Raw genomic sequence first — 19,256 nt, forward strand, 5'->3', positions numbered from 1 at the left:
ACAACACTACATCTATTGTAATCAAAGTGGTGCTGTTTACAGACATTATCATATGAACATTTTTAACAAGAGCAAACTACTATAAAAACAAGCATTTACTTGACGGTTTTTTTTTTCCAATTGCTTGCACATTATAATGGCCAAATGTATATAACCAGTAATAAAGTTGCAAAAGCTATAACTTTTTAAATCACACAGGTTTCCTTCAAATAAAACAGTTAAGCAACATTAAAAAATAAAAGTAGAGCTACTGGTTACCATTTATGCAGATTTGCTTTATTCAGATCTATTCCTGTTCATTTTATCCATGAATCCTTACAGGTTCAGTTCAATCACAAGAAGCAAACTGCTGGACAAGCGTCATTTTTCCCCCATGAAGACTGTTTTGTCTTGGAAGGTGTTCCTCTTCCTTCAGCTTCTTCTAACGATGACGATACTCGCGCTCTCGTCCCGTTCTCAGTCCCGGTCTGGGTCCCGATCCCGGTGTCTCTCTGGTTCTCTGCTTCTCTCTCTATAATAATCATCATGACGATCTCTACTACGGGATTTATGACGCCGACTCTTTTCTCGTGATCTACTATAGTCCCTCTCTCTTGATCATTCATGTCTTCTTGATCCAGAACCATAAGACTTGGATTCAATTCCATGAAGGCAATCTTGCAAAGAGCTAATAAGAACTTTGCAACGATCATCAGCAGATACTTTGGATTGTTTAATTAAAGAAATTGCAGTTACCAATGTCTCAATAGCACTCCCATAATAACCAGCACTGGCATCAGATACAGCTCTTGAAATAGCACTGCTTGAGATTGCCCTATTTCTATTAATGATTTCTTCAAACTCAGTTTCACTCGATGGTGTTCTTGCAGTATCCATTTCTCTCCCAGGAGGCCCATAGTCACCCCTGTCATAGGGTGGGGGTCGGCCATACGGATCTGTTGGCGGTGGGCCCCGGCTATCTGATGCAGGCATGCCGCTGTTAGTTGGTGGAGGAAAGAAACCCGGGTTCACATGTGGAGCTGGTGGTGGGGCACCTGGAGGTGGTCCAGGAAGATGCGGAGGAGGAGCAAGTGTAAGGGGCGGCCCAAGAGGGCTGGGTAGGCGAGGTGGAAGGGGGTCTGGAGGTGGAGGTGGTCCCTGTTGTGGAGGTGGTGGGCCAGGAGGGGGGTCGGGAGGAAGCGGGCCCAGCCGAGGCTGCCCAAAAGGCTGTCCAGGAAAAAGAACTGGTGGTGGAGGGCGATCTCCTCGATTAGGAGGCCCAGCTAAAGGGGGAGGCAGAACCTGACCCGGAGGTGGAGGACCTGGTGGACCAGGTGGGCCTGGGGGGCCCAAGGGTGGACGAGGCGGAGTCTGTCCAGCTGGAAAAGGGGTGGGGGTGGCCCTCCTGGTCCTGCTGGTCCAGGAAATCTGTCCCCACCGGGAACAGCCCCTGGAAAACGGCCCCGTCCTCTACCACCTTGTGGAAATGCTGCACATGAACTGCCTCCTGGAGGACCAGCTTTACCTTCCCCAGACATTTGTCCTGATTGTGTAGTTTTCCTGGACTGCATTTCAGATTGACTCAGGAACTGTTTATTGCATGGAGTTACAACAGGATTCTGACCACGAAGTTCTCTTAGGCAACAGATCCATTAACTTTTTCGAGGATGCTTCAGATCCAACACCAACAAGGGCAAACCCCTTTGACTGGCCATTTGCCCAATTTTCAAAAAATGTTATCTCCAAAATATCATTCACTCCCAAAGAATGAACTGCTTCAGTTAAGTCTTCATCTGTTGTCCACCATGTTAGATTTCCAATATACAATGCAATTCTCTTTCCAGTATATGTATAGACAACATTTGGTGCTGCTCCTTTACCCACATCATCACCAACAGTTGGTGGGAGAGTGTCCATGTAATCACGGTCTTCTGGGGCATCTCCATTATTTGCAGATGGAGAGATGACATCATCATACAAATCTATCTGATCATGCCCACCATATTCAGCTTCCTGGTTGAACTCCTCGCCCACATCCGCGTAGATGTCTATGTGGTCCATGCTGTCTGTCATCTTCTCTCCCAATTTTAATTTTTTAAAGAACCTCCATACTGTTTTACAGAGAGGCTGCACCAGTTTGTATTCCTAACAACAGTGCACAAGGGTTCATTTTTCTCCACATTCACTTGTGGCCAACACTTGTTGTTTCCTGTGTTTTTCATTTTAGTCATGTTGACAGGTATGAAGTAATATCTCATTGTGGTTTTGATTTGCATTTCCCTGATGATGAGTGATGTGGAGCATCTTTTCATGTGTCTGTTGGCCATTTGGATGTCTTCTTTGGAGAAATGTCTGCTCATGCCTTCTGCCCATTTTTAAATTGGATTATTTGGGGCTTTTTTGGTGTTGAGTTATAGAAGTTCTTTATATATTTTGTATACTAATCCTTTACCAGAGGATACCAAGATTAAAATCAGCCTGTATTCTGTCACAAGAACTATGTTCTCCTCTCAAGCCTTCATCAAGCTCATTGATGTTGAATCTACAAAAAAAATAAAATGCACCCAAACTGACAAACTCATGTTCATAATAAAATAAGCAAATAAAACCTAAACATTTGATCACAATTATTAAGACTAATGTACTCATGTTCATAATAAAATAAGCAATAAAACCTAAATATTTGATCACAATTATTAAGAGCTACTAGATTCGTGTATGTTGTGCTGGTCAAAGTAAAATTTGAGATGCCTATTGCATAGTCAGGCCTTTACAAGGCTCTTAGTAGGTTGACTCAATGAATCTATTGAGTTACCAGCAATGTGAAGATTGAAGAAGAGTAATCACATTTTTGTTTTTGTCTGAGTTGTATGAGTTTGTTATATGCTTTGGATATTAATCCCTCATCAGATATATGATTTGAAAATATGTTCTGCCATTCTGTAGGTTGCTTTGTCATTTTGTCTAGATAAATACTGCATGATCTAACTTATATATGGAATCTAAAAGAAATTGAACTCAGAGAAACAAAGACAAATGTGTTAATTAACCTTACTGTGGTGATCATTTCACAACACACATATATCAAGTTTTACACCTTAAACTTACATAATGTTGTAAGTAAAATGTAAATATGTCTCAGTAAAATTGGGGAATAAAAAAATAAGAGTAAAACCTCATTTCTGGCATGCAAATACCTACAAAGTAACTGGGAAGGGGGAAACACATGCATTAAACATAATTATAAAGAGGGGCACCTGGGTGGCTCAGTTGGTTAAGTGTTATTCTATCCCAGGGTCCTGGGATCAAACCCTGCATCAGGCTCCTTGCTCAGTGGGGAGTCTCCTTCTCTTACCCATGCTCATGCACTCTCTTTTTCAATCAAACAAATAAAATCTTTTAAAAAATAATCATAAAGAAAGAGAGTAAAAAGAAACAACTCATTTGTGTCATCCCAATGCTAATTAATGGATTTTGAAATAGGCAAAGACTGTGGATCAGAAAAGCACAAAAGTGAGAGGAATCATTCTAGCCTTGTCAAAAGAGGTGTTTTCATCAGTAGCCTTTCAGTTATGATAGAAACCCTACTCCATATTGCTAAAATATTATGTAGAAAAAGTCATTTGCTCACATAGTTAAAAGTCTGGAGGTCAATCTGGCTTAAGGAACAACTGGGTACTGGGGCTTGATGATATCATTAGGATCTCCCCATGTTTCTCCCTCTGTCATTGCCTATGTGTCAGCTCACTTTTCCCAATGTTTGCATCATTATTAGGCAGACTCTTCCCACATGATGACAAAGCTGGTAACTGGCAACCCTAGGCTTACATTATCTAGGCTTAACAAGCCCAGCAGAAAGACAGTACCATTTCTTTCCTAATAATTCCAGCAAAGTCTCAATTACATTCTTATTGGCACAGTTTGTCTTACCTGCCCATTTCTAAATCCACTACTGTGCCTGTTTGGTCTCTGGCCCAGGTTGTATATTCACTCCTAGAACTGGGTGAAGGATGGGGTAGGGCTACCAGCTCTACTACCATGTCATTAACAACTTCAGAGGAGGTATGGTTTCCCCAAGGGAAATCAAGAAGGGAAAAAAGATGTTAGGTGTTTTTAAATAGAAGTTTTCATTTGTAGTATCTACTGATAAAACATAGGCCCAGATTTGAGTCTCTTACAAACTTGTTGGGAATTGAAGCTTATGGGAGGGGGCAATTTTCCTCCTCATGCATTCCTTCCAAACGTGATCTACAAAAGAGGGACTTTCACCCCTTCATGAATATTGAATAGGACTTCTGCTTTTTCCTCCTACCTCTTACTTCTTTTATCCAAGAGGAGGAATGACTTTTATATTTGATGAAATTGGGAAGAAAGTTTGAGTATGTGGGGCTCAGACCTGCCTTTCCCCACCATGATGTTGCTATGTGTTAAGTGCCCTGAGTCTAGGCTCCTTGGCTCTTTGTCTTGGTGCCAAGTCAGTCCGGTTTGATGTGGAGGACAATTGAAGTGACATGTATTAGAAGCCCATTTGTGGCCACAGATCCAGGCCACTTTCTCCAAGCCTTATCGGCAGTAAAGCCGATATTTTTGTCTCTGATGCCATATCTATTTTTTCAAATGTTTCTAAATGTAGCTGTGCAAAGAGATATGACTAATGCCTCCTGAGTTGGTGTGCAGGGGTAAGAAGTGCAGCAAGTTGGAAATAAGATTACCTAGGTTTCAGGAGTAGTAAGTATGTCACTTCCTTACTCTGGGATTCAATTTTCTCATTTACAAAACAAGTGAGTGGGCTTTGGAGAGCCCTAAAGATATTTCCATATCCAACATGTCATGATTATCATTGGGCAGTAGACTGATCCTTGAAGGAAATACCTGATTCAGATTTTTAAAGAGAAGGAAGGGAAAAGTTAGGGAGAGGCTCGCAGGGATGAAAGCATCAAAAGAAGAGTTAGCATGGTAAATATGAAGAACAGAAAGAGGTAGGGCAATTTTATAGCCCAGGCATTTGCAGGCTGATTCACCTTGACAACCATTTAAGTTTATGCACATAAAAGGATATAGAGGATTTGACATAATCACAGATAGGAGGAGTTTTACTGATGCATGACTTGAAAAATCTACTGATCTTATGAGATGGTCCAATCTTAATAAAGATTCTAGGCAGGAAGATGAAAATCACCATATATATATTTACATCTCTATAACTCCTATCTTAAAGAATAGCAAAGGGATGGGGCTATGGACTAACCACTTATGATGACTTTTCTTGACTGGACTCCTTGTCCAATGAACACAGCTGCTTTTTTTTCTTAGGCTCCATTTCATGAGTTTATCATTGATTATATCTGGCTTCTCTGACCTTGTACTATCTTTGATTCTGACTTCAGATCTAACATGTTATGATTATCACTGACAATGAAAAAAAGCAGAATAAAAGATATTTTATATATAAAATATATGTATATGTATAACTTCAGCTTATATTTCTTTCTTATTTACTCAAGTCCTGCAACTAACAGCTCTGAGGGACCCATCTGGGCAGATCACACTCATGCACTGGAAAAGCTCTGAATGTGTTGATCATGTCTCATCATGTCTTCATATTTTTGGGCAAAAGCTCTGACTTCTTAACCTAGAATCCAGAAGGATTGTCCAAATATATACTCAGAGACATTTTTTACATTCATCCTTAGCTTTTTTTAAAAAGATTTTATTTATTTATTCATGAGACAGAAAGAGAGAGAGAGACAGAGACAGAGACAGAGACAAAGGCAGAGGGAAAAGCAGGCTCCCTGCAGGGAGCCTGATACAGGACTCAATCCCGGGACTCCAGGATTATGACCTGAGCCGAAGGCAGATGTTCAATCCCTGAGCCACCCAGGAGCCCCTTTAGTGTCTTTATTACCGATTTACTGATTATAAGGAACTCTTACAGGCAGCCATAGTTACCATTTGAAGGGGTAAGAGTGGCAAGAAGGCATTTATTCACCATTGGATCCTATTATTGAGCTCAGGGTTCTTTCTGAAAAAAACAGCAGTTCACCAGGATAAGGTACATGGAAAATAGGGCCTGACTTACTAGGAGCCTGACTTGTGACACTAGAATACTTGCTAAGCTCCAAAGTTATTACGTCTTCATTATTTAGCATAACCCTGGCCTGTAGTCTTTGATAGTCTTGGTGACCACCACTCCCATAGTCCCTTCATGAAGAATTTAGCTGCAGGATTCTTTCTGAATAAAGTTGCTAGAGCCTATGCCATATGCATTGAGAGCAACTAACACAAGTAATATAGTTAAGTCCAGCGGTGATAGGTTGAACCAGAGATCTGCACATGATCATAGTTAACTATTATCTAAGACTGTTTGGCTTGAAACAATGACTTATAATAGAGCTTTATATTTAAAGGTACTGGTGCCAAGGGCTAACATGAAGAAAGTTATGTGTCCTTGTGGTGGCTTATTGAGAAATCCAGCTCTTAGAGGCCCTATAGATGTAGATGAGATAGGGAAGAAGGAGATATCTCTAGATCTGAATGAAACCTGATAATCATCCAAATCTAGGAATTACTGGGATTGAAAATATCTATGTGGATAAGAAGATGATATGTTCCATTGAGAGGTAGTGGAGCATAAAGATGAGTACAGTCTCTGGAGCTAAATTGCCTGTGTTTGGATACTAGCCCTCCACTTAGTAGCTCTGTGACCTTATACCAGTGACATCAACTCTCTGTGCCTTGGGTCTCCATCTGGAAAACAGGAATAATAATGACACCTACAAGATGGATTGTGAGTCTGAAATGAGTTAATACATGTCAAGCACCTAGAATAATGGCTGGCACATAGTAAGCACTCAAAAACATAAGCTTTTAATGTTATTTTATCCTGCTACTTAAGTGAGGCAGAATAATCTATTGAAATACTGTGTTTCTTCTCCCTCTACCTCTTTTTCTTGTATTCCAAAGAGAAATGGAAGCCCTTTGTGCTTTCTTTCCTGGGGAAAGAGTGGGGTTTTTTGCAGGGCCCAAAGTCTGTCTTCCTAGCTTTTGTTTACCTGGAATCCTGAGCATATTGTAAGGATTATGTTCAAAGGAAGGGAAGGGAGTAGCTGAGTTCAGAAACAAGAGTGAGTGAGATTTCTCCAAGCCTTTGGAAGCACTGAGAACTGTCAGTTTGAGAATAGTAAGATCTGGGGCCACTTCCAGGCAGAACTCCTGGGGATAACATATCCGCAGTCGATTTTAGGAGCTAGATTCTGGTGCCATAGCTTTCCCCTAGGCATGGGGCAAGTGATTGCTTTTACAGCACCGTGTGGGCTTGGACTAGAAAGCACAATGGCTTGACAATTAGAGCTACTATCCTTATTTGACACTTGCCCCACAAAGCTCCCGAGTGTTTGCATGATTGTAGGGAGTGTAGAAAACTCCAGAAAGTGATTGGAATTTAATTTTTTTTGCCAGTCTGGCAGTACAGAGATGTGGAGTTAAAATAAATTTGACTTATTTTTTAAAAGATTTTATTTATTTATTCATGAGAGACACAGAGAGGCAGAGACATAGGCAGAGGGAAAAGCAGGCTCCCCATGGGGAGCCTGATGTGGGACTTGATCCCAGGACCCCAGGATCACGACCTGAGCCAAAGGCAGATACTCAACCACTGAGCCACCCAGGTGCCCCGAAATCAATTTGACTTAAAGGAAATGAAGAAATGTGATAGTCCTCACATACTTCAGTTTGTGGGATACCATTCATACCACTTACACGTAAAGCATCATTACCAAAAGTAATTTACATTTTTTGGTAGGATCTTTCCTTTATAATATTAGAAAGATTAAATCATATATAATTTTGTGCTAAGAAATAGGTCACAAGGAAAAGATCCTTAAAGGGAATGAAAGGTCAGAGGGATGGAGTGGGTAGCAGTGAGGATTTCCCCATGTGAAGTCATTTGTTTGTAATGGTGAAGTTTTTTTTTTTTAATGGTGAAGTTATTAAATAAGATGTCCTTCAGAGGTAAGGTGAGGCTTTGGAGCACATGGCACCTGCCACGTTACAGTGTATGTTAGTTTTCTAGGGCTGCAGTAATAAAGTACTGCAAACTGAGTAGTTTAAAACAAAAAAAAATTCTTCCCTCATGGTTCTGGAAGCTGGAAATCTAAAATCAAGGTTTTCAGAAGGGCCATGCTCCCTCTGAAAACTATAGCAGAGAATTCTTTTTTCACCTCGTCTAGATTCTGGTGTTTGCTTGGAATTCTGGGCATTCCTTGCCTTGTAGATACATCACTCCAATCTCTGCCTCCATCTTCACTTCTATGAAGCTTCTTTACAGTAAGAAATCTTTTCTTCCTTTATGTTGGTATGGCATCTAATTCTTATCTTCCTTGTGGTATTTATCTTGCATCATAGTTATTTATGATTGCATCTTTAGAAGATGACTTTTCAGTTGTCTGCCCAGACAATTAAACCTCTACCTTGGTAATAACAGTCTGAAACAGCAGAGAAGAGATCTATTTGCCTAAAAACTACAGAACACTTCAGAAAGAAATTGAGGAAGACACAAAGAGATGGAAAAATATCCCACGCTCATGGATTGGAAGAATTAATATTGTGAAAATGTCAATGTTACCCAGAGCAATTTACACATTTAATGCAATCCCATCAAAATACCATGGACTTTCTTCAGAGAGTTGGAACAAATCATCTTAAGATTTGTGTGGAATCAGAAAAGACTCCGAATAGCCAGGGAAATATTAAAAAAGAAAACCATAGCTGGGGGCATCACAATGCCAGATTTCAGGTTGTACTACAAAGCTGTGGTCATCAAGACAGTGTGGTACTGGCACAAAAACAGACACATAGATTAATAACAGAATAGAGAATCCAGAAATGGGCCCTCAACTCTATGTTCAACTAATATTCAACAAAGGAGGAAAGAATATCCAGTGGAAAAAAGACAGTCTCTTCAATAAACGGTGCTGAGAAAATTGGACAGCCACATGCAGAAGAAAGAAACTAGACCATTTTCTGACACCATACACAAAGATAAACTCAAAATGGATGAAAGATCTAAATGTGAGACAAGACTCCATCAAAATCCTAGAGGAGAACACAAGCAACACCCTTTTTGAACTCAGCCACAGTAACTTCTTGTAGGATACATCTATGAAGGCAAGGGAAACAAAAGCAAAAACGAATTATTGAGACTTCATCAAGATAAAAAGCTTCTGCACAGCCAAAGGAACAGACAACAAAACTCAAAGACAACCTAGAGAATGGGAGAAGATATTTGCAAATGACCTATCAGACAAAGGGCTTGTATCCAAGATCTATAAAGAACTTTTTACACTCAACAGCAAAGAAACAAACAATCCAATCATGAAATGGGCAAAAGACATGAAGAGAAATCTCACAGAGGAAGACATAGACATGGCCAACAAGCACATGAGACAATGCTCCGCATCACTGGCCATCAGGGAAATACAAATCAAAAGCACAATGAGATACCACCTCACACCAGTGAGAATGGGGAAAATTAACAAGGCAGGAAACCACAAAGGTTGGAGAGGATGCGGAGAAAGGGGAACCCTCTTGCACTGTTGGTGGGAATGTGAAATGGTGCAGCCACTCTGGAAAACTGTGTGGAGGTTCCTCAAAGAGTTAACCATAGAACTGCCCTACGACCCAGCAATTGCACTGTTGGGGATTTACCCCAAAGATACAGATGCATTGAAATGCTGGGACACCTGCACCCCGATGTTTATAGCAGCAATGTCCACAATAGCCAAACTGTGGAAGGAGCCTCAGTGTCCATCGAAAGGTGAATGGATAAAGAAGATGTGGTCTATGTATACAATGGAATATTACTCAGCCATTAGAAATGACAAATGCCCACCATTTGCTTCGATCTCAAAGGACCTGGAGGGTATAATGCTGAGTGATATAAGTCAAGAGGAAAAGGGCAAACATTATATGGTCTCATTCATTTGGGGAATATAGAAAATAGTGAAAGGGAATAAAGGGGAAAGGAGAGAAAATGAGTGGAATTATCAGTGAGGGTGACAAAACATGAGAGACACCTAACTCTGGGAAATGAACAAGGGGTAGGGGAAAGGGAGGTGGGCGAGGGGTAGGGGTGACTGGGTGACGGGCACTGAGGGAGGCACTTGGTGGAATGAGCACTGGGTGATATGCTATATGTTGGCAAATTGAACTCCAATTAAAAAACTAAAAAATAGAATTCTATTTGCCATATTCTTAGTACCCAATCATTGTCCCCTTTCATAGTCTGATTTAATGATGGCTGTGTAACTGACCAAATGGGACCAATAAGATTCTCTGTCTAGGACATCTGAATTTGGAACTCAAAGATTCTGCTGAGTCCCAGTGCTTTTGACAAAACTGAGGATATGTTTTCTTTTAAGATTTATTTATTTATTTATTTATTAGAGAGAGAGAGAGAGAGACGCCAAGACACAAGCAGAGGGAGAAACAGGCTCCACACAGGGAGCCTGACCTGGGACTTGATCCCAGGTCTCCAGGATCACATCCCGGGCTGAAGGCAGTCCTGAACCACTGAGCCACGGGGGCTGCCCAAAACTGAGGATACATTAATCCAAGAATTGATAGGGTCAGCAGAAAGCACAGAGGAACAAAGACAGTTGTTCTGACCAAAGAAAAAATGAAGCAGATGTGTAAGGGGCAATGACTGTAGTGTTAGGAGAGATTACAGAGAAAAATCAGGATGTTGACGTTTACTACTTACTTCTTGTTGATTTTGCCAAAGTTCTGCAAGAGAGGAATTAGCTCAAACTAAAACTGAGGAAGTCTGCGAGTAAACATAAAAAGAAAACAACATTTATAAGGTAAGTGCTTTCCACCTATGGACTGTAGTCTTAACTGACTGTTCCATAATTTGGTGACTTCCAGGATCGAAAAAAACCAATAGCTTTTGTACCTCAAAACCAAAGCTGGTACAGTCAGCGGCAAAGAATTGGCAGCTATAGCCGAAGACACAATTAGTGGTCTATGTCTTTCTCAAGTAGGTTCTGTTAATGATTCTCTGTCAGACCAAGGGAAAAACCCACTGACAATGATCGACTTATAAGTGATGTCACATTAACTAAGGTTATTTTAGGGCTAGGGAAATGGGTAGAGTGTAGAGATGAATACATAAAAAAAGAGGATGAAAAAACTTTTTAAAAACATAAAAAAAGAAATACAATGGAACATAAGAATAGAGCCTGGGAAAATCCAGATCCCCCAAGTATCCCCCAAGGGCCTACTCCTATTAAAAGGAAGTCCAATACTTCAGATGCATCTTAAAAGAAAGATTAGCTGCGTGTCTCCTCTACCTCACGTGACTTTTTGTGACCCCAATACAAAAGCCAAGATAGAGGCCATTTAACTGAGGGACTAGGGGGCCTGAGCAGAGTCCTAAAGCCTATTGCTAAAGGATAGAATTTTCTAGGCTAGTGTGTAGATTCAAGGACATGAGTTCATATCTTTTCCTTTGACTACCACCTCCATGAAACAGTTTAAATCAAACCTATCGTAGTAGAATGTAGAATACTAGTTGCCTGCCCCACTATCTCTTTTCTCTGCCTTAGTAATCAATTTCTTTTTTTTCTCACATTAACATTCTTAGTTTATTTATCCTCTCATGAAAAATCTGCACAATCACCACAGATAAAGCCATTGCAGAATCTTTACTCCTTCTGTTGTCCAATCTCCAGCTCACTTTTTGCCAGCACCAACGTTGGCTTTTGCAGTCCCCCTGACTTTCTTCATTCTGTTTTTGCATTCTTTGCGCTGTTTTCTTGAAGGCTTTTTCTTCTCATACAAGCCATGTCTTGCAAATCTATGTTTGGGTTCAATTTTGTTTGCATAATCCAAGGAATCATAAATCATGTCAAAGCCAGTTGTTTTGCCACCACCAAAATGGGTTCTGAATCCAAATACAAATATGACTTCTGGTGTGGTCTTGTACATTTTGGCTAGTTTTTCCCGAATTTCTGTCTTAAGTACTTTTGCCTTCCCGGGGTGAAGAACATCAATAACCATCTGTTCCCGCTGAAGCAGTCGGTTGGTCATGAACTTCTTGGTCTGGATAGTTACTATGTCGTTCATGATGGCAGCCGAGCTTCAAGCAGCCGGGGAGGAAAAGAGTAATCAATTTCTAATTTTTATCTGGGCACATTACTATTTGGAATAAAAGACTAGACTACATTTCCCAACCTCCCGCACCATTAGGCATGGCTATACCTTTACGTCTGGTCAATGAGACATAGGCAACAGTGTTTCATGGGTCTTCTGAGAAGTTTCCTTAGAAAAGAAGGAGGCATGCTCTTCTTCACCTTTCACCATCCTACTGCCTGGAATGTGGATATGATAATGAGTTTTGTCAGCCATCTTGGGCCATAAGGATGACATCCATACCCTAGGAAATGCATTGCTAGAGAAAAGCCAAGCATGGACAAAACCACAAAGGCTTATGATTTTCAGCCCCTAAAGCAATCCCCATTTGGAGGAAGAGGGTTGCTGAAATGATGCAGTTTCCAGAAGGGTAAACCTCCCTAATGCCCCTTTCAGTAGTAGCCAAGTAGGACAATGCACAAGGGAGATGATCTGAGAGAAGAGAATCTAAGACATTCAGTTGGGCTGACCAAGAACTCACTCCACTGCTATGTAGTTCTTGCTATTTATGTATATGATACAGAAATTGATACGATATTGATTGACAATCTTCATGTGTCGTATCCACTTTTTTTCCATTTCCAAATGGGATGTTTTATTTAACTCATCCTGTTTTCCCTCTAGTATTAGAGACTAAGTGTTTGGGATATGGTCTAATGTACCATTTACCTATAGATGTGGAACCATGGGGAACTACAAGAAGACCTGCCCAAGATGATCATGAACTACTGAAGGATTTTGGGTTTAATGTTGGGTGAACTTGGGCTATGTGAATTTGGACTGTCTTTCTATACAGAAAGCATGAGCATATTTTCATTTGTGTATGGTTTGGTAGCATATTAGTTGAAGACCTTTTGTAGATCAGGTGGCTATCAATTTCATATGTTGGTTTTCTCCATCCAGGATACATCACCAATTGTTCTGGGAACAGCACTTTGGCTTTCCTTTGAGTGATGAGCTCTCTCTCTCTCTCTCTTTCTCTCAATTTCTTTCTCTTTCAATCCACAACTTCTAAGCAGAGATGTCCCATTCCCTGGTTCAAAGAGTAGGTGCATAAAATCTAACTTGACTAATTAGAATGTCCTATCCCCTGGCTTCAGGAATGGGCATGCAATCTAAACAGGTATAATCATGTGCCCAAAACTAGGTCAACAAATCAGCCAATGGAACATTACTAAGAACAATGCATTCTCTTCTTTTATTTTCCCCTAACTTTACTGAAATGTAATTGACACAAAACATTGTGTAATTTTAACTGGTACAATGTGGTTATTTGATAATGTATATGTTGTAAATTGTTTACCACAATAGGTTAGTTAGCACATCCTTCACCTGACATAATTACCATTTTTTGTTGTTGTTATGGTGAGAACATTAAAGCTCTACTCTCTTAACAACTTTGAAGTACACAAATATTATTAACTATAGTCATCATGCTGTACATTAGATCTTCAGAATGTATTTAGCTTGTAACTAATAGTTGTACCTTTTGACCAACATCTCCTCATTCCCCTCACCCCTCAGCCCTTGGCAACCACCATTCTACTTTCTGTTTCCATGAGTTCAATGTTTTTAGATTTTATATATAACTAAGATCATACAGCATTTGTCTTTCTCTGTGACTTATTTCACTTAGCATAGTGCCATCAAGATCCATCCATATTGTTGCAAATTAATATAATTAATATTCCATTACACACACACCATCTTCTTTATCCATTAATCCACCAATGGACACTTAGGGTTTTTTCATGTCCTAGACAGTGTGAATAATATATTAATAACACATGATCCAATAATTTCACTAGTGGTATTTACCCAAAGAAAATGAAAGCACTAGTTCTAAAGATATATGCACCTATGTATATTGCAGCATTATTTATGATAGCCAAGATATTGAAACAACGTAAGTATCCATTGATAGATAAATGGATAAAGAAGATGTGATTATATATATTATTAATATATTATTAATATATTATATATAATTATATATCACTTACACATACACATATATAGACATAATGGAATATTACTCATCCATAATAATGGATGAGATCTTGTCATTCATTTGTGACAACATGGATGGACCTAGAGGGTATCATGCTAAGTGAAATAAGTCAGTCAGAGAAAGACAAATACCATATGATTTCACTCATATGTGGAATCTAAAAACAAAACAAGTGAATAAACAAACAAAAAGCAGAATCAGATACAGAGAACAAATGGTTGCTAGAGAGAAGGGGGTAGGAGGATGAACAAAACAGGTGATGGAGAGTGGGAGATATAGGCTTCCATTTATGGAATGAATACATGAGGATAAAAGACAGCATAGGGAATATAGTCAATGATATTGCAATAGGATTGTATGGTGACAGGTGGTAGCTACACTTGTGGTGAGCACAGCATAACACATAGAGAAATTGAATCACTATGTTGTACATCTGAAATGAATGTGACACTGTGTGCTAACTATACTCAAAAATTTAAAAACCCACAATGGGGTATCACCTCAAGCTGTTTAGAATGGCTATAACCAAAAATCCCCCAACCAAACAAACAAAAAACAAAAAACCCACAAGAGATAACAAATGCTAGCAAGGATATGGAGAAAAGGGAAACTTGTGCCTTGTGGGTAGGAGTGTCAATTGGTGCATTCACTGTGAAATACAGTATGGAGGTTCCTTAAAAAATCGAAAATAGTACTGTGCTCTCTTTTAGAATGCTAATCTAGTTAGATGGAAGTGTGAACCTTCCAATGACAAACACAAATGGAATTGGGGCTGAGAAAAGGAGAGTGTTAGATCCCTAACCTCACAGCTTGAGCACCAGCATACAGCTATGCCTGAAGCCAACCCATCCATGGATCTTTCACTACTTGACCTGATGCTATTTTGTCCTCTTAAAACATATTTATTTGGAATTCTGTTATAACCAGAAGAACTCTGACAAGTAGACACCCATATCCTTATAATGTACCACTGTTCCCATTTTACTTATGCTGAGGATCACTTACTAATAGTAGCTTGTGGTTTTTTTCTCAGTGCTATAAGTATTTTTTTTCCTCTTATATATATTCTGCCTTGCCTGATCTGGGGGATAGGGCCGAACCTCAGAAGGAAATGACTGGGTAGAACAACTAGGGAGGCTGATCCCTAGGAACCGTGGCTCCTGATCTTTCAAGTGGGATTCTCTTGTTCATGCTTAGCATCAAAGTGGTAGTGTCGTCTGCTTTTTTTTTTTTAATTGCAGAAAAAAGACACCATAACATAACATAATTCACCATTATAAAAGGAATGGGTAAAGAAAAAAATGGAATATTATTCAGTCACAAAAAAAGGAAATCCTGCCATTTGCAACAACATGGATGGGCCCTGGATTCAGGCATTATGGTAAGTGAAACTGGTCAGACAGAGAAAGACACTGTATGGTACCATTCGTGTGTAGAATCAAAATAGATCAAGCTCACAGAAACAGAAGAAAATATTGGTTGCCAGGGGCATGTGTGGTAGGGGAAATGGGGAGATGTTGGTCAAAGGGTACAAACTTTCAGTTATAGGATGAATAAGTTCTGGGGAGATAATGTACAGCATGGTGACTATAGTTAGCAATACTATATCGAATTCTTGAAAGTTGCCATGATAGTTGTGCTTTAATGTTCTCACCGTAACAATAATGACAACAAAATGGCAATTATGTAAGAGGAAGGACACATTAACTAAGCTTATTGTGGTAAACATTTAGCAATATATGTGCATCAAATCATAAAATTGTACACCTTAAACTTACACGTTACATGTGAATTATGCTTAAATAAGGCCGGAAAAAATTTACCATCTTAATCACTTTTAATTGTACAGTTTGGTGGCATTAAGTACATTCACATGCTGCAGCTGTCACCACCATCCATCCCCAGAACTCTTTTCATCTTTCAAAACCGAAACTCTGTTCCCATTAAACACTAACACCCCATTCCCCCTACCCCAGCCCCCAGCCCCCAGCCCCCAGCCCTTGGAAGCCACCATTTACTCTCTTTTCTTTTTAAGATTTATCTATTTGAGAGGCACAGAGAGAAAGAAGACAGGTGGCAGGTGGTAGGGCAGAGGGAGAGGGAGAGAGAATTTTAAGCAGACTCTGTACTGAGCATGGAGCCCAACATGGGGCTCCATCTCATGACCCTGAGATCATGACCTGAGCTGAAACCAAGAGTTTGATGCTTAACTGACTGCACCAGCCAGGTGCCCCCACCATCTACTTTCTGTGTCTATAAATTTGACAACTCTAGATACCTCATATTTGTAAAATCACACAGTATTTTTCCTTTTGTGAATGACTTATTTCACTTAGCATAGTGTCCTCAAAATTCATCCATGTGTAGCACATGTCAGAATTTTTAAGGTTGAATAATATTCGATCGTATGGATATATCACATTTTATTTATCCATTTATCCATCGAGGGGCAGTTGGGTTGCTTCCACCTTTTGGCTATTGTGAATAATATTGCTATGAACATGGGTCTACAAATACCTGTATGAGTCCCTACTTTCAACTGAGTCATCTGCTTTTAAAGAAACATGCAAGTTCAAATAATGAGCATATTGACTAGTATGGACATAAGACCAGAATACCTCTCTCTGTTTATGAATGTGTAAAACCCTCAAGGTCCTTGAATGTGCATCAGGTAAGAGGCAGAGGGAAAGACTTTAAATTCTCTACCAGTCCATCAGGTGGGACTTAGAGAAAATTAAATTTAAATTGGAGAAATAATATACCCATTTTGTAGACTATCTTCATAGCTGCTGCACTGATTCTACTAAATTTCTATTATTTGCCACAAAATGAGACAATTCTAACCATTTTAACAATTCAGTGAAGTATATTCATAATGTTGTGTAATTTTCACCACTATTAAGCTCCAGATCTTTTTTGCAATCCCAGATGGAAACTCTACCTATTAAACAATAACTCCCAGTTCCCCCAAGCCCCTGGCAACCTCTATTGCATTTTCTGTCTCTATGCATTTGCCAATTCTAACACCTAATGTAAGTGGAATCATACAGTATGTGCCCTTTTGTGTCTGGCTTATTTCACTTAGCATCATGTCCTCAAGGTTCATCCATTTTGGAGCATGTGTCAGAATTTCAATCCTATTAAAAGCTGAATATATCCCATTATATATGTATGTATATGCATATATACACACATATTATGGATATGTATCACACTTTATATATTTTATATAGTATATAATCTTATGAATTATCTTATATATACACCACATTTTATTTATCCATTCATCTGTTGATGGACCTTTTGGATTCTTTCCACATTTTAGCTATTGTAAATAATGCTGCTATTAACATTAGTGTACAAGTATCAGTTCAAGTCTCTGCTTTCAATTCTTCGGGGTCTACCCCCAGGTGGGAAACTGCTGATTCATAAGATTCTATGTTTAACTTTCTGAGGAATTGCCTGTTTTCCATAATGGCCTTGCCATTTTACACGCCTACCAGCAATGGACACGGGTTCTAATTTCTCCATGTCGTCACTAACACTAGATACTTGCCATTTTTAAAATGATACCTATCTTAATGAGTGTGACTTGGTATCCCATTGTAGTTTTGAGTTGCATTTCCCTAATGATTAATAATGTTGAGCATCGTTTCGTGTATTTACTGGCCATTTGTGTATCTTCTTTGGAGAAATATGGATGTAAAGGATGTTCAAGTTCATCCTTTGCCCATTTTTAAATCCAGTCATTTATTTGTTGTTGTTGTTGAGTTGAATGAATTAAAAAGAATTAATCACTGTGTTAGGTGCTGGAAGTATAGACACTTGTAGGCTAGTGGGAGAAGCAGACAATATTCTATTTTTTTAAAGATTTTATTTATTTATTTATTTGACAGAGAGAGGATTGAGCACAAACAGGGGGAGCAACAGATGGGGAGGGAGAAGCAGGCACCCTGCTGAGCAGGGAGCCCAACGTGGGACTCCATCCCAGGACTCTGGAATCATGATCTGAGCCAAAGGCAGATGCTTCACTGACTGAGCCCTGCAGGAGCCCGAAGTAGACAATATTCTAATGCGGTGCGGTAAATCCAATGACAGTTATATGCGGAAGGTATTATCTCAGTTTCAAAGAGGGGCACACTAGTGGAGGTGGGAAGCAGACATAGAAGTTTTCCTGAGGGATATGGTGCTTTGGGATTATCTTGGTCTCAAAGGATCCTAGGCAGGCAAAAGGGGGAAGGGCGGCCATTACAGGCAGAAAGAAAATCATGAGCAATGGCTCACCGGCATGAAACATTCTGGAAACTACAAGCATCTATCTGCTGTTGAAGAAGCAATTCCAAGGCAGGCAGTGGCAAGAAATGAGGCTGGAGAGATAGATGGGGACTGGATTATGCCAGATGTTATGGGCTATTGTAAGGTGTGTTTAAGGCTTTATGCTGAGACCTATGCAGTGATTGAAAAGTTTTAAGCATAGGAGTTACATAGTCAAACTTGTGTTTTAGATCAGAGCTTCTCAATCTTTTTTCTTATTCCATCATAGTATATATACATAGCATGAGAATTTTGTATGGCATTCTGAGGTAGGTAGTCCTGCAGCTGCATGCTGCATGAGATGACAGGCCTGGGCTTTTGCTGCCCCCAACCCAACATAGCTGTCCCGAAAGCTGAGATATGGGGGCAGGGAGTCAAGGTAAGATTCCCAGGGTTTTTGCTTGGACAACTGGGTGGAGGAGCTACATGTTTGAGAGAGGTGATTCATCTAGGGATAGGTGTAAAGATTTACTCTGAGATGAGTGGCTGGAGATGCTGATAGATGGTCATTATGTCCTTGTTGGCTCTATTGGCTATGGAGCCATGAAGCATAAAGACCAAGGAGCTAGTGCAGTGTGGAAATTCATCTAGCTTTGAAAGGAACTCGGAGTGATTGCGATGGAGATCCACCTCCTTTGAAATGTTTCCCAGTCCACAGCTTCAAAGAGGCAACCTTTCATATTCACCATTTGACTCCAGCCTTTTGGACACAACTGAATGTTACAGGGATTAATATTTGATTTACCAATCAAATTCTCTCTCC

General features: G+C 39.8%; 1 protein-coding gene and 1 pseudogene across 1 annotated transcript; both read right to left on the bottom strand.

Moving 5' to 3' along the window:
- Positions 1 to 254: 254 nt before the first annotated feature.
- Positions 255 to 2,159, bottom strand: LOC121482264 (annotated as a pseudogene).
- Positions 2,160 to 11,613: 9,454 nt separating this feature from the next.
- LOC121482267 (40S ribosomal protein S24-like) lies at positions 11,614 to 12,102 on the bottom strand. Its single transcript, XM_041740101.1, has one exon. The coding sequence runs from the start codon at positions 12,100 to 12,102 to the stop codon at positions 11,710 to 11,712; it is 393 nt and encodes a 130-aa protein (XP_041596035.1). The 3' UTR covers positions 11,614 to 11,709.
- Between the last annotated feature and the right edge of the window lie 7,154 nt (positions 12,103 to 19,256).

This window comes from Vulpes lagopus, chromosome X, assembly GCF_018345385.1.
Source record: "Vulpes lagopus strain Blue_001 chromosome X, ASM1834538v1, whole genome shotgun sequence".
NCBI classification, from domain to species: Eukaryota; Metazoa; Chordata; class Mammalia; order Carnivora; family Canidae; genus Vulpes; species Vulpes lagopus.

What these genes read in the sequence shown, in the direction of transcription:
- LOC121482267 (XM_041740101.1), bottom strand. Translation starts at nt 12,102, where the DNA reads ATGAACGACATAGTAACTATCCAGACCAAGAAGTTCATGACCAACCGA.